The sequence below is a fragment of the Hetaerina americana genome, unplaced genomic scaffold, assembly GCF_022747635.1.
Source record: "Hetaerina americana unplaced genomic scaffold, ioHetAmer1.1.p SCAF_1, whole genome shotgun sequence".
Lineage (NCBI taxonomy): Eukaryota > Metazoa > Arthropoda > Insecta > Odonata > Calopterygidae > Hetaerina > Hetaerina americana.
In genome coordinates, this window is record NW_027286069.1 from 34,313,659 (window position 1) to 34,334,458 (window position 20,800).

The 20,800-nt window shown below is 34.9% G+C and overlaps 1 protein-coding gene across 1 annotated transcript; it reads left to right on the plus strand.

The window, feature by feature from the left end:
* The first annotated feature begins 299 nt into the window (after positions 1 to 299).
* Positions 300 to 20,365, plus strand: LOC139700987 (protein AATF-like). Its single transcript, XM_071599533.1, has 8 exons — positions 300 to 663; positions 1,158 to 1,410; positions 2,245 to 2,435; positions 5,147 to 5,331; positions 6,612 to 6,667; positions 11,838 to 12,222; positions 15,429 to 15,559; positions 20,079 to 20,365. The coding sequence occupies exons 1-8, from the start codon at positions 573 to 575 to the stop codon at positions 20,266 to 20,268; spliced, it is 1,482 nt and encodes a 493-aa protein (XP_071455634.1). The 5' UTR covers positions 300 to 572; the 3' UTR covers positions 20,269 to 20,365.
* The last annotated feature ends 435 nt before the right edge of the window (positions 20,366 to 20,800 follow it).

Consider the following 20,800-nt stretch of genomic DNA (forward strand, 5'->3'; position numbering starts at 1 on the left):
CCCTCATTTTTCATTCGGTTTCCGCTAAAATCGCATTTCGAATTAAACAGACAAAAGACGTCATGCGCAATATAAAAATCAATTCTCGCTTGGCTCTTTCAATGATAAATTACTATAAACCGGTTCATATCCAAAAGCAGTCAGTTGAAGCAAGGAACATCCATGTATACGTGTACTCGAAAATTATGAATCACGGTAAATAAAGGCATTGTGGAATAATGATAATTATATTACTATATTGATGTCTCTAAGTACGGCATGGCAATGAAAATGCTATTTAAACAATTGAATGTCGAAACATCGCTCTATGTCGATGTTATCAACAGTACTATCGAAACCAATCGAAAGGTGTTAGGGGTGGTAATGTGAATTTACGTAGAACGTGTTACAGTCACGTTGATCAGTGGATATTGTATCCAATAGTCATGGATAAAGTCAACGAAATGTTTTTCCAATTTCACACTGGGTCCAAATAAACTTCAATTTTCTGCTGTTTTGGATAAACCCTGTGTTGTCTTGTCCAGTGAGGCATAGTAATTTAAGTACCCGGTGTCCTAATTCATTTCCCAATCATGCCTGTAGACAGAAGACCTCTGTCCGAAAAGATATCGGAGCTGATCAACCCAAATCCAGTATGGCATGATCCCGAAAATGATTTCTCTGGTAAGTGACGGGAGGCCTAATCCATGTGTTATTTATTATAAATCGTGAATATGGACCGAGGACCTATTTTTTATGTTCTCTGGTTCGGCTGAATCTAAGAGGCCAACTCATGTTGGGGGAAATATTCATGATAATACCTTCATTTCAACTTCAAAGTCATTAGAACTACATAATAGCACTTAAAGTTTCTCTTTAAAAATTGCGTTTCCGGAGTTCGATTGCAAATAAATGTCTTTGAAATATTGAACTTGTCGGAATTGCTAATGAACAATTTTAACGCCGCAAATCAGTCTAGAGCACAAGAACACCAGTCATTATCAATTTTGCTACCTTAAATGTAGCTACATTAGTTACTTGAATCTGTAATGCATTATTTTTATTTTTCTACTGTTTATAACTACTTTTAATCTGGATTTTACTAAGTTTAACATATTATCGCCTTCCTAGAAATTATTGGCTCATCATATAATCATCATTATTCTGCTACATTTCAGAAACAACAGCCAAAGTCGTTGAGAGGGTACCCGAGGACTTCGATGATGATGGTGATATACCTGCTCCAACTGCTCTTAAACTGTCTCAGTGTAAATTTCTCGATGAAAATGACGTCAAGTATTCGGGAAAATTAGTATCCAGAAAGAGTTTAGAGACTGAGTCTTCACATATGAAAGGATTGTCTAAAAACGTGGACGATTATGAATTCTCTGATGAAGAGAGTGTAGATTCTAGACAATCAAGCATTTCAAGGTATTTCGAAGAGAGCCATTTGAAAATCCACGTCATAATAAAGTCATTTTTCAGTGACTAACTGACACTTGTACCTTTATGCACGTAAATTTATGTCTCAAAATTTCTAGTTCCCCTCCCCATTAGCTTACTTACATAAAATTCATCCTTTCACTCATGGGCTTTATCATGTTATTGCCCTCATGTTTAAATTCAATAACTTGGGCACAAATTCTTTCAATTGTAAATGGGGCATAATACTGTTGAAACATTCTTTGAATTTTTCTGTTTTCATTTTTGTTTAGAATTTTGGCACTTCAAACCCTTGGGGCAGCTATGAAAAATTGCGTCAATGCAAGCATTAGCTGTGGAATGAGAATCTTTAGGATAATTTGGTTTGTTCTTAAATGGAAACTCCATTGATATCCCTATTAAAATATACTGACCTCAATAGGAATTACTGTTCACCAATGAAATTCACAAGATGTTAATTAATGTCATATAGGTAGTTCACATGTGTTACAGTTGTCTAATTTAAATGCATATAAAAAGTTGCTTAGAATAAGACGATGCTAGTGTTTGTTTGAATAACAGGGAATATGTACATATATATCCACGCTAAACCATCTATCAGTAGACCTGCAAATATATGTTGAGTCTTGTACTATTTTACTAATTAATGTATTTATTTAGAGAAGTAATTTAAGTATCTTTACCATCCAATTGGTATTGCTGAGGAATGAGTGCTCATAGTTTTTTGATCAAGTACTTTTAATAGACTTCACTGAAGGATGAGAAAATATTTTTTTTTAATTTGAAAATTTCTCATGCTGAATGATAAATAAATAATTTCAGTGCTGACTCAAATGCGGAGGAAAGTGAGGAAGAATCAGAATCATCCGGTGACGATGTAGAAGATGAAGCAATTGATGGTGATGACAATGAAAGTGAAGAAAGTCAGCAAAAGGATATTTCATTGAGTCAGATTTTAACAACTAACTTTGCAGAAGAACTTGCAAAAGGGAATGCAGTCCGTGCCCAGATGAGTAAGTCATCTTATTTTATCTTTCTTTTGTAGATTAAGTTTAAGTTAAGGAAATGGGGGGCTATACAGCAAGGGTTCGGAGCCAGCTTACGTGCACATTTGGTATTAATATATAAGGATCCAAATTAGATGGTCATAAATATAGCCTCCCTATTGAATTGTAGAATGAGAATTTCTGCGCTATATGAATAGGATTCCATTAGTCATTGGGATATTTGAAACCATATTCCTTTCGCAGATTGTTTCATTTTTATACTTATTGTAATGTGGATGTGGTTGGAAAAAAATGCTGAGTTGACAGTTGCATAAGAAATTTGTTCAATCCTCAAATTCAAAAGACATTAAATTTCCTAATGTTTATGTGGTCATATTAACTTATCAGAAACCTGATTCATATTTTTTACTATATGATATATTTAAGATCCCTCAATTTAGCTCATCCTTTATGACCAATTCAAAAAGCAGCTGACAAGGTGACCAAAATAGAAACTTCACAGGTGTGAAGATCAATTCACAACCCTTGGATCCTATTACCTTGGCATCAGCTGCTCAATGCTTATGTCAGTAGATGACAGTTACCTGATTTCATATCATGAAACTAAGGGAAAAATTCATACTTCTTCCAACACCACGTCTCCTTTATAATAGTGTTTTCTGAAAACTTTCTATGTAGCCTGTTTCCTTTTTTGACGATTTATCAAACTAAATCTGAAGTAGGCCTTAAAAAGTATGGAAGATTTAGGATTTATCACAGATAAAAATGCCCCAACGATGCTCATTTATTATGTATACAATAGTACTAATTTGGAAAATAGTCTTACTTTGTAAACAGGTACTTGCACAATGTGTTTAGAAAAACTAAGTTCCATTTGAAAACCATAATCCCAGAGGAAGAGTGGTCATTGCTGCAAGAACTTCTACCTCCCTAAGACACTATGTGAGGAAATTAAACTGAAGCCAAAGATAGAACTGGTTCATGAGGTCAACTCAGCCAGTGATGAGGATAGCAATTTTAATACAATGTTTGAAAGCTGGAAAGTTGATTGTCAAAGTTTTGGCAGATATTTTCTTGTGAAAATGTTGCATTTTAAGATGGGAAAATAAATATTATGCTTACACTCAACTGAGTGTCAGAGCTTGCTGTTTTATGTTGTGTAGATATTTTTTATTCTTTTCGGATTTAACTTTTTTATAGGTGGCTGAATAAAGGATGTTATATACCAATTGTTTTATCTATTCACTATCCATATTTCTTTCATATTGAAAAACAATTTTATTTGTAATCAAATGCAGTTTTTGATGAGGTACTTAAGGCTCCTGCATCTGCAACCATTGTGTTGTAGAAAAATCTTTTAGTCAAGTAGATCCCAGAATGTTTTACCTCCATGCATACCTGTATGATGGTTGCAAAAATACATTTGAAATAAAGAGTAATAGTAGGAACTTTGGATATCATTGGAATCAAATCTAGGTCACCTAGAGTTGATTTATATTTTTTGGGAGGTTTCTTGAAACAACCAAAGGGTCTACAGAACACTCCTGTAATATTTGTCTACACCCTCAAAAAGATCAGTAATGGTAGTCGGCAAAGGTGTGTAGATTGCAAAAGTATGACACTGAAGTGACCTTATTTGACAGAAAGTCACCAAAGTGACTTGGGGCGATTCCTATTTGATGGACCATGCAATTTATGTGCCCACTAATTGTGGTTGATTAATGCAATGGATGTACATGCATCTGCAACGTACTTCTTTTGGTGCATTAGAAAAACCTTAGTTCACAATTGTTTTGTTTTAAATGTTCAAATAAATGATTGCTGGCCAGGGGTAATAGACCAGTTATGTAAAATATGTTTGATCTCGTCTTTCAATTTAGCTTCCTTCCTACATGAAAAGTTACTTGCATATTTTAGTGAGTAATTCAAATAAATGAAATATATATTGATTTGTGTTAAATTCATGAAATTCCATTAGATAAATACTGAAATAATCAACTTATTAGGAATTAAATGTTAGTTATTAAAATGTCATTTGCGTATATTTAGTATCACATTTAAAATCAATTAATAGAATTTTTATCTTAAATAAAAAACTCACATATTTCAACTATTTGTTAAGTTGGCTGTACTTATTTTCTTTTATCATCATTTTTTGTGTTTTGTGAATACTTATTTGATATTTTGTGAGCTTATTCCACACTTGATTCAGTTTTTTCGTAATAATGTGTAATTTGTCAGTACTGACTTTTTTCTCTTCCCCTTCATTTTATATTTTTCAATGCCTGTAGGGTTAGATGTAAAACTAAAAGCTGGCTTCATTCCTCTTTCTTTTCATAAACTGTTCATATCTTTACATAAGCTGTACATGTTCCTGTTTTTATGTGCCTCCATGAATTGTCAGTACTACTGTATGTGAAATGTTTTAATGAATACATATTTACTTTGTTAGTTATGCCCTCTTTGAGGGAATATAAATATGCTGGAGCATGATATCCCTAGTTTCCTGTGTAAGATTCAATGCTTTGTGACCAAGTCAAGTGATGAATGTTCTTATAAAGTGGAGGTCTAAATGGCTGATGTAATTCTGTGTGCTCGGATTGTTTTCTCTGTTGGTGTGGTGGATCAATAGATGTAGAGGCAAATATTTTAATCCTGCCTTTTGGAAACCCTTCTAGATGGACTGTTAAGCATGTAATAATTTTCCTCCTTTCCAGAACTCTGGGACAACCTTTTGGAGGCTCGAATTCAATTGCAGAAATGTCTAGTGGCATCAAATAAATTTCCCCAGTATGATGCCTTTCAATCATTCAGGAATTATGGTGAACCAGATTTCAAAAATAAACTCTCTCTGTGCAAGAAAGAAGGAGTCCGCCTACTGGAGAAATTAATGGAAGTTCAGGTATGACGTGGTTGGGTTTTGACTCTGGTTTTAATATTAGGATGCGAACAAAAATGATTCATGTATTTCATCACTGAGCCACTGATATCATTGGAGATTTATAGCTGTACTAGGAACATTCTTTTCTGTGAAGAGCGCACATGTATGCAATGAATGTGACTCATAATAGGCTGTCTTGTCCAGCCATTGTAAGGCACTACCCCATAGATAGCTAAAATAGTGGATTAATCAAAAAAAATATTCAAAATATCACTTCAAAGCCATAAATTAGATCAAAAGTTAATAGTAGTGTGTATTAATTTTTGTTTTATATCAATGGAAGAAATAAAAATTATTTTGTGGTTTAGCACACTCTAGCATATTTTATTCATGGGAAATTTAGTCAATTCCAGAAGCCAAATCAGTAATATAGTATCTTATACTCTGTTTATTTTAAATTACAGCTCTGAATATAGAAAGCAGTAACCAGTTTTTTTCTGTCATTGGTTCTTCCTGACTTGCCTCATATGGGCCTGCAGATTCAGAAGCATGTGAAATATACAAATTATATAAGGAAATAGTTTTTACTTCACCCTTGGAGTGATTAAAGCATGAATATTGGAATACCTTAATCTGCTCCCTGAAACATCACCAATGTTGTGATTCAGTGCTTATGGTTTATAAGAAAACTTTTTATTTATTTAAAATTAAGGAATATGCCAAGGCTGTTTGAATATATATTTTGAAATAGGCTTTGTGTGTAAAACATGCTGTGGGCGGCTGAAAGACTATGGTATCCCATGAAAAAGGGTAGTCAGTATTTAAAACAAAACGTTCTTCCATTAATTTTTTTCAAGATCAGAATGTGGCTGGTTTTATTATACAGACCAGATGAGTGTTTGTGACAAATATCATCATCCTTTGGTTAAGTTTTATGTAGGTAAAAAGTTTGTTGTGGAAAATTGTTTGTTTGTAAAAAAGAAAAAAACCCTTTTTAGTTCATGTTCCAGGAGAAATTGGTTCATGTTCTTTCAATTTATAAATTGGTGCCATTTGCATCCTTCATGATCATTTTCATTTTATATCTACATAGTACCCTACAAGCCACTATGGCAGCCCATGGAATTTTATCTATTCCTGTCTGTATAATATATTTTTGCAGAAATAGTCTTATTTGAAATTTATGTTTTTTTTAAGAACTTGGCTCTTGAAATAATAATTAAGTTTAGATACAAAAAACAGTGCACCTCTTTTGATATATATTTTAAATGTATATTTAATGAAATGTTTTTATATTTCAGAGAAAAATGCTGCTGTCACACCCTGAAACTCAGCAGATGATATCTGGAAAATCAAAGTATGTAAATTTATTCATAAATTAATTTCAGAATTTTTAAGAAATATTTTTACATGTACTTGGCATGTTTGGGGTCCTGAGATGGTTCAGCAGAATTTCATTAGTTTTTAATATTCATGGTATTCTTATGTATGCACCCATGAGGAATTGAGTGGCTGATCAATTGTGCATACCATGTTTCAAATGTACCTTTCACTTGGCTAGTAAAATTTTACTTGCGAGGGTTGTTTGTTACCTCTTTGTGAAGCCTCTAGGCTCGCCATGTGGTGCCATGTTATGATGTAACCATTCATGCCTTTTTTAATTGATTTTGCACACATTAAGATCATAGTTGCATGTGACTTCTTCCTTTGTGCTTTTATTGTTAATGATATTTCGATTTATTTTTAAATGTTATGATAAATTGGAAGAAATTTCACCTTAAAAGTATGGCTTCAATTTCTTGAGATCAGCAGTGTTGGCCACTGATTGGGGAACTTATAATGTAATTGGTGAAGTTACTGCTGATTGTATTGCTTTTCAGTTGTGCCAATAATACCAACAAGAGTACAAATTTTTGAACTCTGAGAATATTTTCCTAAAAGTATTTAGTATGAAAATCACATAAGAAAATCAGTGTGATAGGTATGGTATGAATTCAAATTTAAACAAATCAAGGGTTATGAGTACTGTATTGTCCCATCGTTAACATACACCTTATATAGAACGCACTCCTAGAACTTTGTAGCTATTTGTTGCTGAATTTGTATAGATACTGTGTGCCCAGAGCTTCAGAGTTATCTTGAATGTGTATAGATGCCACGAATCTGTATATACGTATAAACCATCGACACAGTAATCCTCCCGAAGGTCGGTTTGGTAGGGAGCCAGTTCCTTTCCCTGTGCTGGTTATGGTTTCCCAGTAAGATCTCATACCCTAAAAATCACATAGCTTGGGTGGAGCTGCAGGTGCCCATAGACTTGCCTGGTAATCGAACCCTGGATCCTCCGGTCAGTAGTCCAATGCTCTACCCCCTGGACAACAGCAACCCACGTATATACATATATATATACGTTAATATTTGTGAAAAGTGTCACGGAAATGCTTATGGAGTTTGGGTGGGAATCATTAGAAGAGAGACGATTCAATGCAAAGTTGAAATTACTAAATAAATTCAGATCCGCATGTTTCAGCACCAAGGTCTTGCAAATGATTTGCACTCCAAAATAAATTGGTCGCTTGGATCATGTATATAAAATTCAGGAAATAGATGCCAGAACTAGCAGACTCAAGGATTCCTTCTTCCCACGGACAATACGGGATAGCAACTGCAGGATTATAAATTCCACTTGCCACCCTCAGCGTCTAGCGAATAATTAGTTATTCTCAATTGCATGCACTTACACTAACCTCCTGTGTGTTGTTGTCAAAACCCTTCGGGATTTGGCGACCTCAGCCAAAAATAAGTTCAAAAGTGCTCAAATTGTCATTAGTGGAATTCTTCGTAGAAGGGACATACATTGGAAGAGAATTGGCGGCATAAATGAAGGGTTTGTGTGCAACAAAGTCTGACATTTGTGGACCTGAATTGTTGGGTCGGTGACAGATATTTGCGCCGCAGTGGAGTGCATTTAAACAGTAAAGGATCCCTGGTTATGTCTAATCTGTTTCAAAATGTCACACTAAAGCTCAGTGAGCAGGGAAACCTATAATGGACATAAGAGGTAGACCTCGCAATACTGAAGGAAAGGAAGGTAAGGGCTTAGTAGTTATGTAGGTTAACTGCCGAAGTATTCTAAATAAAGCTTGTCATTTCGAGACCTCAGTTGATGCATGTAATCCGGATATTGCAATAGACACTAGAGTCTTGGCTAAGTGATCACAATATGTCAAATGACAATTTTCCTCAAAATTTGGCAGTTTAGAGGAGGGATACGGATGGTAGTGGAGGAGGGATATTCATATGTGTAGATAAAAACTTAATAAGTGCATTGGAATGGGTAAGAAATGTTTGTGAGATGATGTGTGTCCATGTCAAAGATAGGAATGGAAGGAAAACTTGAAAAAATTGTTGCTATTTTCAAAAGCCCTAATGAAGGGATATACGCAGTCAAGGTATTAGCAGACATTTGCTTGGCTAACCATGAGGATCATACCCACATAGTGGGGGGCTTGAACCTTCCAGGTATTCAATGGTCAGCAGACGAGGTCATGGTGGGGGTTGGGAAGGCTCAAGAAATCATTAGTCGTCTCATAAATGAGGAAGGTTTTGTACAGGTGGTGGAAAAACCCACGCACGGGGGTTACATCCTCGATGTCATACTTGTGAGGCCGAAAAAGTGGGTAGGGGAGGTTGAGGTCCTTCCGGGAATAAGTGACCATTCAGCTGTGCGTATGTATCTAAACGGAGAGGGCTCAGTACAAGGGGCTAGTAAACAAAAAGACAGTATTGCAATATAAACGTGGTGATAGAGAAAGGTTCCAGACCTTTTTAAGGGAAAAGTATTTGGAATGGGTAAGTGGTGGGCAGAATGTAGAAGAAATCTGGAAAACATTTAAGGGGTTAATGGAGGAGGGATTATATACCTTAGTCCCAAAATAAATTCTTAAAGAAAATATTGACCCAGAGTTCTACAATCGCAAGATCAGATCCTTGAAGAAAAAACTATGAGTGATTCACAAAAAACGGAACTAGAACTCAGAATGGCTCATAATTTGCAAAAAATTAGTTTGTGAATTAAATGGAGAAAAGAAAATAGCCCAAGAAAGTTTCCTACAGAATATAATCGGGAAAGATAATGGATATAAATTTTATAAGTACATCCAGATGAGGAAAGACAACAGGGAAAACATTGCAGCTTTATAAAAAAGAGGATGGAACATTAATCGTAGACGATGAGGAAAAGGCTAATGCGTTTAATAATTGGTATGCAAGTGTATTTAAGGTGATGGTAACCAAAGTGGATTCTGTAGATACATCTCTGAGTCAACAAGGAGGCAAAAAAATATTAAATGCCAAAAGTATTAAAAAGACGAGTGCAGAAATTTATTAAAAAAATTATGAAAATTAGGGCAAATAAATCAAAAGGGCCAGATGGTATCTCAATTGACTTGCTTAAATTGGGTGGTAGTGTAGTTTCAAATTATATAAATAATTTATTCAATGTTACCTTAAACAATAATGCCCTGCCAAATGCTTGGGAGGCGGCATATGTTACACCAATTTTCAAAGGAGGAGATAAGGCACTAGTTGATAATTATAGACCGGTAAGCTTGACGTCAGTTGTATGCAAGCTATTAGAAAAGGTAATGGCTGATTTCTGGGATTTGTGGGAGAGTGAGAATTTGTTGTACAGTTGCCAATATGGTTTTAGAAAAGGGCACTCTTGCAAAACTCAGCTATTAGGGTTCTGCCAAGAAATGTTCGACTCTATGAATGCTGGAATATAAGTGGATGCTATAATAGTCGACCTGTCAAAAGCCTTAGACAAGGTGACAACGATTGCTTAAGGCTTAAGATAGGCCAATTGCCACTACACACAGATGAAAGAGTAATCTCTTGGGTCAAAAATTTCATGGAAGGTCAAACACAAAGGGTCAAATTAGGAGAAGTGTATTCTGACAAAACATGGGCAGTCACTTGGCCCGCTCTTTTTTTAATCTATATAAATGATCTCCCAGTAAATAATACTTCTCAGATAAGACTTTTTGCAGACGACTGTATTATCTACAGGAAAGTTTAAAATGACAGTGACTGCGACATACTGCAAAGGCACATTGATAAAATGGTGGATTGAGTGACAAATAATGGGATGGACATTAATTTTAGCAAATGTAAATCCATCAATTTTAGTAACATGGTAAATGGAAACAATAGGGACTATAAAATCTCAGAAAATATCATTCCTAGAAGTGATAGCTGCAAATACTTATTGTATACTTGGTGTATATTTAACCAAGGATTTAGGGTGGGGGCTAAACGTGGAGTACATTTTTAAGAAAGCTTTCAAAACTCTTCATTGGGTAATAAGAAACCTCAAAGGGAGCATTAGAGCAACTAAGGAAAATGTGTATAAGGCCCTGGTAAGACCAATTTTAGAGTACATATCTCTTGTATGGGACCCTCATGAAGAAGAGCATATCAGAAAACTGGAAAAGATACAAAGAAAGGCTGCTGGATATGTACTGGGTAAGAATAGGAGGATGGAGAGTGTGTCTGACATGTTAAAAACGCTGGGCTGGGAACCTCTACAAAGTAGAAGAAAATAGCAGACTTTGTGGAATGTTCCGCATTCTGAAGATGGAGAAAGCTTGGGCAGATCTTAGGAAAGAGGGGGGTTACCCAAATTTTATAAGGAGAAATGACCACAAATTCAAGGTAAAATGCCAGGCACAAAGAACGAATGGAAAAAAATTTCTTTTCTAAATAAAACAATTGTTGATTGGAACACCTTACATGCAAAACTATTCAAGACCTTTCCTAGCAGAGTGCTTACTTTTAAGAAAAGATGTAAGGAATATATGTAATAATTTGATTGATGTGTGGTGTAAAATCATATGTAACAGGTTAATTTGTTTTAATTTATCTTTTTTTTTCTTGCTGTTTGATTGATGTTAATGAGATCGGGATTATCTTGTTTTCTGAAAGAGATTTGTATTCCTTTAAGAGTACTTTTGTTTTACTGTTTGATTTTACCTATTATCTTTTGTGATTACTTGGGAATTGAGTGCCACCTGACACTGTCTGTCTGCACATATGGATTTTAATAAATAAATAAATATATGTACCGTAAGTATACTGAAGATTAGAGCCAGGTGGTTGAAATTAATTCCAAACAACAGAGGGATGGAAAAATAAACAATATTTAGAAGCCAACTCAATATGTTGCCTAATTGCTTTTTTGCTATGATGCGTAAGTCGAAACGAGACATAGGTTTGTAAGCCCTTTCACTTGTTGTATGAAGTAACCCACAGCAAATCAAATATAAAAAAGTAAGAGAATAAATTAAATAGAATTTTTTTGTTTTGTTTGCTTTACTTTGCTTTGTTAGTATTGGCATTCAGCTGTTGTAGACACCCTCCAAGTTCTATGAAAGTGCCGCCTACATGAAATCATACTTTCAATTGGTAGATTGCCTATAATATTAAGTATACAAGGGATTATAGATTTTCTCCTTTCTCAATTCAAGGGAAGTTGCTGATGATGATGAAGAAATACCAAGCAGTGATGAAGAAAAGCCTGAGGAAGCAAATATAGAAAATTATGAAGATGAGATACCTCCAAAAAGAAGGAAACTAAGTGAATTCTCTAACGCCATTGATAAGCAGCACAATGACTTCAGGGAGTATCGAAATACTGTTTTAGATAAATGGTACACTCGCTCCAGAGTTATATCAAACACTTTGAAAAGTAGTAATTTTAGTGCTTTTGACATGTCAGTGGTGAAACAAATAGACCATGTTTTAAGTGATCGAGACAACTTGATTAAAAGGACTCAGAAAAGAAGATCTCCGTACCACATATTGGGGAAGCCAGGGAGAACTTCCAAGGAAGATGGTGAGCCATTGGCCAAGGTACGTACCATCCCTTTTTTTCTCTTAGAACTATTTTCTAGTGATTGAAAAAGCTTTGTTCTGTGTGTGCAACATTTAGGGTTTAGAGAGCAGAATTTTCATGGATTTGTTATGTGTGGTACTAGGAATAGAGTAAAAATGCAATGCAATTAAAAGACATTGAGCAATGTGAGGATAAGAATTCCTCAGTTTAGCTGAAGGCCACACCATTCTAAGATGAAAATTGGTTATTGTTATTATAAGTAATGTGCTTGGATGGGTCATAGATGTTATTGCTTGTCCAGTTATCCCTATGTTCTACTCTTATCTTTATCCCTTGTAAATTATCAACTCATCTTTTTGTGTGTGCCATACCAAGTTGCTTTTCATTATGTTAATCTGAGCAGTGTTCTTTCATAACTTCCCTTTTCCAGTAACTCATCCTAACTTAATGCAATCACTTGATTGTTGACATTCTCCTTCCAACCCCCTATTTCAGGGCATTTATTTTTAAAATGGTTTTAGTTTTGTTTTTTTAAATAGCTGAGATGTATATATTTCAAGTTGATCTGTGGTATCATTATTACAGATCAGTAAAAGAATTTATTTATTTTTTATTTATTTATTTATTTATTTGCCTGAGGATCTGGGTACATTCATGTTCCAAGATATACGGCACGTCAAAGATCTTAACATAAAATACAATACATTGTTACATATTCAGAAACTCATCAATAGTGTAGAATAAGTGTCGCATGAAAAAGTCCCTCACTTTGAATTTAAAGGTTGACATTTTTTCTATGCTCTTGATAACCAGAGGAAGGTTATTATATAATAAGAGTCCCATGTTATGGGGGGGGAAAGTAGACTTGCAAGTTCTGATGAAGTTCACATGTAGATGACTGCAGGTCCTGGTATAATGATTGTGAATGCTATTGTTAGTGGTATATAATGATATATGGCGCTTAGCATAAACAATAGCACTTAGCATATACACACAGGGAAGAGGGAGAATACAAAGTTTTTTGAAAAGGGGGCGACATGGAGCTCTGAGGGGTGCATTGCACATTAGTCTTAGTATCCTCTTTTGGATTTTAAATACAACATGAGCACAGGGTAATGGGCCCCAAAAAAGAATACTAAAAATTACGTGGGCATAAAACTCACCATAATAGATAGACATAAGCACTTCATTATTTACAGTTTGCCTGATAGAACGTACCAAATAGCACGCTGAACAGAGTTTTTGGCGTAATCTAGAAATATGGCTTTCCCAGTTTAGTCTACTATCCAGGGTAACACCCAGGAAGGAGGCATTATCACTCCTTGGAATAATCACATTGTCAAAAGACACTGAAATATCTGTCAGAGGCTTATTTTTATTTACAAAGTATATTAAATTTGTTTTTTCCTTATTAATATGAAGAAAATTACGATCACACCACTCTTGCAAAAGGTGGATAGTATTGTTAGCACTTGATACAAGGCCGTTGATTGAAGAGGCAAACACTAAGACATTTGTGTCATCGGCATACAGGATGGGAAGTGTATTAGGTACAGAATTAAGCATCCTTGGGAGGTCATTTATGTATTTGAGAAAAACACTGGGCCAAGAACAGATCCCTGGGGAACCCCGCAGGATATTGTTTTTGCAGGCGATACATGAGATATTCCATCTTTCGTAACACTTACACTCTGTTGTCTGTTGTTTAGATAAGATTTAATCCAATTATATGGAGTACCTCTTATGCCAGATTCTTGAAGTTTCAGCAATAACATATGGTGATTGACACAATCAAAGGCCTTGGAGAAATCAAATAATAAAACAAGAGATTCCAGTTTATTGTCTAGGTCAGACAATATTTTGTTTATACAATGGTAGGTAGCAGTGGTAGTGGACATGGATTTTCTAAATCCATGCTGGTAGGTTGATAACAGTTTGTGCGATTCCAGGTACGATATTAATTGAGAATAAAACACTAATTCAAAAATTTTACTGAATTGATTGAGTATAGATATTGGACGATAAGAACTCATGTGCTGTTTATTTCCTTTACCTTTATAAAGGGGGATGACTTTGGTGCTTTTAAGAGATGATGGAAACTGACCAAGCCTAAGAGATTCATTGACTAAGAATAATAGAGGGGGTTTAATGACATCAAAGGATTTTTTAATGATGATAAAAGGAATGCCATCTGGACCAGAGGTGTACTTATTTCCCATTTTGTTTAAGATATTAGTTAATTCAATGTCAGAGCATGGGCGGAGAAATAGGGAATTACATTGGCTTGATGTTTGTCTATGAAAGCTTTGTTTAGTCACGTTGGGTGACTGGTGAGAAGTGAAAAAGTCATTAAAAGCCATGGCAATAGCAGAACTGTCCTCAAGTTTGTTACCTTGAGAGTCCAGTAACCTGAGATTGGGGGTTAATGATATAGGAAATTTTGACTCCTTGATAATTTTCCATATTTCTTTTGATCTATTTCCAGCATTAAATATTCTACGATCATTAAAAGTTCTTTTTGCATTACGAAGAAGACATTTGTAATTCTTTCTCATTGCCTTATATTCGAGAGGTTCAATAGGCATCGATCTGTTTTGTAATGGAGAGCCATGTTTTTCATGACTCTGGATGCATACTGGATTTCATCAGTGACCCATGACTTTCTGCCCTTAGACAAAGACGAATTTTTAATTTTAACGGGTAATACAGGAAAACAAAAATCAAAATAGGATAAATGTATGTGAGAGTGGTAAAAAAAACTTGTTTCACATGTTATTTAATTTTTTTTACAATCTGAATAATAATTAAGAAAATTATAATTTAAAAGATTAACAACTTTATTCCTGTCTTCAAATTTGTATGTAATTTTTATGAGCATTTTATTAGAATGCATACTAGGTACTATGTGGTGGGATTTTAAAGGTCATGGTAGAAGGAAGGTAAACAGGGTAGAGGAAGGAAGAGAAGAGGCTTTTTAGATAACATAAATACAGGCAGAAGTTACAAAGAAAAGAAGAAGGGAATAATCTAGGGCAAACAAAATATAGTTCTCTTAATGCTTATATGATGGTCTTTAGAGACTATCCAAAACCTGCCTTTTTAGGCAGAATACATTGAATGAGAACAATTAATGTTTCTTTGCTGAAAGAAAATCAAGGTAATGAACAATGCATCTGATTAATACAACTGTGGTTTGTCTCTTAAAATAATTTTTCCTTCGCAGGAGAGTGAGCAGAATGTTGAAGATGAGTTCCACCATGAAATTTATGATGATGATGACTTCTACCATAAATTACTTCGTGAATTAATTGAGAGGAAGACAGCAGATGTTACTGATCCTGTTCAGCTAGGAAGGTAATTTTTATGATATGTTCAAGTTACTTATTTGTTGTACAATCATCAGTAATAGCATGGTAATATAATATGACATTAGTGATGCTATTCTATTTCAAAGAATGGGGTTGGATTAAGAAAACCTATATTAACATGCATAACCATGGTTGTTGATTGTCAATTGATTATTTTTTTAATTTTGTTCAAATACTTATATGTTATGTGAGAAATTTTGTAAAAATGCCTGGTTCATCTATTGACAATTTTCTCTAGTTGTGCACAATTATAATACTCACATTGGAAGAAATTTTGGTTACTTTTCAATGAATTTCCTTTTGATAATTGGCCTCTTGCCTCAAAATCATCATAACTCTTAGTAGCTACTCAACAATACATTAACTGCTACGTATTATTAAAGAACCAATGATGTATGGCTATCTTTGTAGTGGTCAGCCAAAACAAGATTGTATATGTAAATAATGAAAATTTGGTCTCTATGACATAATGAAACCATCAAAATTGTCACAATACTTTAACTTAGATAATATTTTCCAGGCATAGCCATCGGCATGTATTAATAATGAAACTTACTTGGGAACCACTTTATTTGTTCTTGTTTAATTTGTTTATACGAGGGTTGCTATTTCTATTTTGAGCCTTGGCAACACGAAATGCTAGGTGCCGTCTGAAAGTTTCCCCCTTTTAACGCTAACTTTCTTTGGAAAATTTTGTCGTTTGATCATAACTTCGGTCGTTTACAGTGACTCAAAAATTTTGTCTTGGCGAAAAAATGGAGTTAACTTGTGGACACTTTTGTGCGGCGTTTTTTTATGACTTTTGATATGGCTTATCAAGACAGGAGTGTATCAATCAACTTGCCTCCACTTTTGGCAATGAAGCCCCATCCTTTGCCACTGTGAAATGCTGGTATAGCAAATTCCATCATGGCCGCCGTTCACTCAGCAATGAAAGTCGTGAAGGTCGTCCAAAATCAGTTGTTGTGCCAGAAAACATTGATGCTGTGCTAGAACTACTAAAGGAAGATTGTCATGTGACTTATTGTGAGGTTGAGGCATCCTTGGGAATTAGTATGACGAGCATTAATAAGATATTGCATGAACATTTAGCTGTGAAAAAAATTTGTTCGTGTTGGATCCCTCATAATTTGACAAAAGCTCAAAAAGATACACGTCAATTGGTGCAAAGATTTGCTCAAGAAATAAAATTACAGTGCATCAAAATCTGTGTATAACATCTACACAGGTGACAAATCTTGGATCTATGCGTATGGGCCCAAAACAAAACAGCAATCCACTGTATGGGTCTTCCAAGACAAGCCAAATCCGACAAAAGTGATTTGTGTATGAAGCACATTGTAGCAAATGATCACCTGTTTCTTCAGAATAACTGGACTTGGGGCAACCGTACCATTAGAGCAATGTAGAACCGTGAACTCGGAATGTTACATGAGCTGTTGTTTGCCAGAAGTGCTTGGTGAAATACGGAAAAAGAAGCAGCAATGAAGGATCATTCTTCATCATGACAATGCAAGCTCTCACAAGTCGGCTGAAACAACTACCTATTTGACTGGCCAAAATGACGAATTGATGGGTCATCCTCCGTACAGCCCTGATTTAGCACCAAATGAATTCTTTTCATTCACATTTATCAAGAAAAAATTGGGTGGCCAGCGTTTTTTGGCACCTGGAGAAGCCGTTGATGCATTCAAAAATCATGTTTTGGAGGTACCTCAATCAGAGTGGAAAAAGTGTTGCAAAAATTGGTTCGAGCTCATACAAAAGTGTTTTGAATATCATGGAAAATACTTCAAAAAACTATATAGCAGTGTTTGCTATATAGCATATAAGTGTTTTCAACAATAAATTACTGTCTTTTCATTGTTAGGTTCAAAATATAAATAGCAACCTTCATACCATTTTATTTGATGCTCATTGTATCTTGTATTAGTATTGAACTTTTAGGTATAGCTATGGAAGGAAGTATAAGTGAAACAAGAGCCTTACCTCTCCATTAATCCTTTTTTTCATCATATTCTAATATATGTTAAACTCATGTGCATGCCTGCATGATGGACAGGCATGGGGGAGACTTTAATTGTCCAGCAATGGGAGAGCAATTCAATCTGCTTAGTCAAATACTGTAGATGTCATGATGGCAGGTGGCCCACGTAGCATTATTTGTGCTACTTCACTGGGTACCGTGACATGCCACTGAGAATCATAAAATGTTACAGGAGTTCCAGATCCAATGATGCCGTGAGGGCAAATTTATGTCAGTGCGTGAAGCAATTCGAATGATATGGGATGGTACCTGCCATCTCTCTGCCTAAACTTAATTATGTTATGAAACATGAACCCTCGATAGGTAGTGACAATTAATTTTGTGTTGGTAGGTATAGAAGCATTCAATGTTAATCTCCGTGAGAGAGGGGTTTGTTATAATAGCTACTCTTCATCTGCCGATTAATACCCTCTCCATGATGGGGCAAGGCCATTTGAAACTTTGTGGAGAGTGAGTTGGATTATCCTCGTTTTTCACATTGCTCTCACGTATAATTTTAATGTAGATGCATGGTAGTTACAAAATCCAGTAACAATGCCTGACTTATTGGCAGTGCTCCTTTTGTACTTGAGGAAATCCTCTTGGATATTGTCCCACTTGGTGAATGACATATGGAATTTTGTTTGCATGTACTTTCATCATGCATTATATGTGCTTTCATGCCATATACTATATCATGTCTATGTGTTTTAACCTTGCCCTCGAGCGAATAATCTTATATTTCTCCAGGTAAGAATGATCTCTAGCACTCATTATATAATGCCTCTTTAATTTAACCACAATTTTCTCAGGCTGATGCTGTGTGGCAATATTTATACTTAAGTGATAAGTTTATGTGGCATGGATCTTTAAGTCTCTGGGGGCTCCCATCCCAGTTCCTATTTGGATTTGTTAACGTTTTGCCGCCTTTTATGCCTGTTTCTCATGACTCATACAGATAGTATGTTTTGTTCAGTTCTTGAATCAGTGTTTAACTATTGGGAAACAGCATGTTTCTGCCACTTTTTTGTCTAATATTTCCTGACTACGTGTGTGTTTACCGTGTGTCTTTTTTAAACTGCCCTGCACAATGTCATAAATGTATGTTTTTCTTGAGTTGGGTCTGATATCATGGTGATACACAAGAATGTTGTATGATATTTTAAATTCTTGGTGTGCAGCATTAAAATCATGACCCTATTAATTCATCCCCTGTAAAACATGCTAGTTTTTATAAACCTGTAAGGATCTTTATTTATTCATAAAGGATTGCTTAATTTTGGAGCAATATGTTTTTCATTTGATATGATGATTATTCAAAGATTAAAGGTAATTTAAAAGAAATCAATAGATGTAAGCATTGAATAACTCAGTGACACATGCCTGTGTCGGGGTGTATGGTGTTTTAATTTAATTATTTAATAGCAGACTGTAAATTTAGAATATGAAATAGGGTTTATCATGGAACAGAAAATCTGCTAATTGATGAATTAATTTTCATCTTCAAGGGTCATTCAATATTGAAGCTGTATTGAATCAATAGCTTAGCCATTTGCACATTTTAACTAGTATTAGTTGTTATGCCTACAGTAGGCAGTAACGGATCATTCAAATTACTTGAAAGAGTCAACTCATTCGTGCTAAGGGACCAACTGCTAATAGTTAGTGATTCTTTTGGCTATTTGATTGGGTATGGCTCTTTATGGGAGACAAGAAGCTGGCCTCTTTGACAGCAACTGAAAACCTTACTAACCTACCTATGTTAGTGTAGCATTATTGCTATTTTTAAATTTTTAAGGGTTTTTTAAGCAATAGTGAAAAGTGGAGGGAATTTAGTGTGTCTACATATTTGCAGAATATTCAACAAATGGCTGGCATTTTTGGAGTGGCTACAAGTTGTAACTATTTGTAATCATTTACAATGCCTGGAAGTTATGTGCACTCCATACTTCTTAAATCCCACTCTCTTCCATTTTACCTGCCGTATCTTCTTGGTAGAATTCCTCTCAAAACAATGAGTGCACGAGTGTCTCATAATTCACACTTACATGTAGGTACCTTAAACCTCAATTTTTTTTACTATTTGACTCGCTAAGGGCCGACATAGACTTTTTGTGTTTGATTGCATTTACCTCTTTTTCAATTTATTTGTTAGACTTTGGGCAAGTAGGAAAACATATTTTTAAGCTGGAACTATATGAAATGTCAAAGAATTTATAAGTTACTGCGGCTAGTCTGATAAGTGGTGACTAAGTGACTAGGGTGGTATATTTATATTTGCCCGTGTACTTTTTGTATTAATTTTTCTCTTCTATGAATTATGATAACGTTCAAGATTTATCAATCAAATCTTTTTATCCTTTGCCACCCTTAAGAAGCATGGGATGCTTTATTTAAAATTTATTATGAAATTGATTTTCTCCTTAAAATAGTGCTTTTACCAAATGTAGAAAGTAATGCCATGCTTAATCCATTCCAGACAATGGACGGAGTTGCAGAAACTGCGTAAAAAATTGAAGAAGAAAGTTGACACTAAGGCATCAAAAGGAAGGAAAATAAGATATGTTGTTCATTCCAAGCTGGTGAATTTCATGGCACCGATTCCAAACAACTGGAGTGATTCAGCTATGGATGACTTATTTCGTTCTGCTTTTGGAAAGTCTGAGTGAACTCTTTATTGTGAATCAGTGTGTTATGGACTTCCACATTTGAATCTGTAAAAATCGAGAGAATGATGGCGCATTATTATGCTTCAATGTAAAAATAATTTTTCTTTAAAATGAAAACTTGTTGTTATTACAAGGTTTTCTCATAATTCCTCTACCTTATGAGTCAGTCACTTCAGAAATTATATTTTATCTGCAAATAATGTTGCTACTGAGTGAATATAAATCGCAATTTTATTTTTTTTTCATTATATGTATTGAATAATCACACAGTACGGCCAAAGATGAATTAAGAGAAGCAATTGATGGAAATGTCAGGGAGTTGGGAAACTAAAAAAGAGATTGGCAGTTTAACAGGATAGCTTGGGGAGCTTTTGCAAACAAATCCTTAGGTTGATGGCACTCGAAAGATTCCTGAATTTAATGAGCTGTGGCAAAAACTTGGCTTAAGAAATGTTATGTCTGGCACTTCAATTGTACATGTAAGCAGAAACCATCTAAATGGATATTTCACAAAGGTATCCCTATATGGAAT

Bases quoted from the DNA above. Each gene is read 5' to 3' on its own strand.
- LOC139700987 (XM_071599533.1), top strand. From the start codon at position 573: ATGCCTGTAGACAGAAGACCTCTGTCCGAAAAGATATCGGAGCTGATC. The intron at 1,411-2,244 runs GTATTTCGAAGA...AAATAATTTCAG, and splicing joins AGACAATCAAGCATTTCAAG to TGCTGACTCAAATGCGGAGG. The intron at 2,436-5,146 runs GTAAGTCATCTT...CCTCCTTTCCAG, and splicing joins TGCAGTCCGTGCCCAGATGA to AACTCTGGGACAACCTTTTG.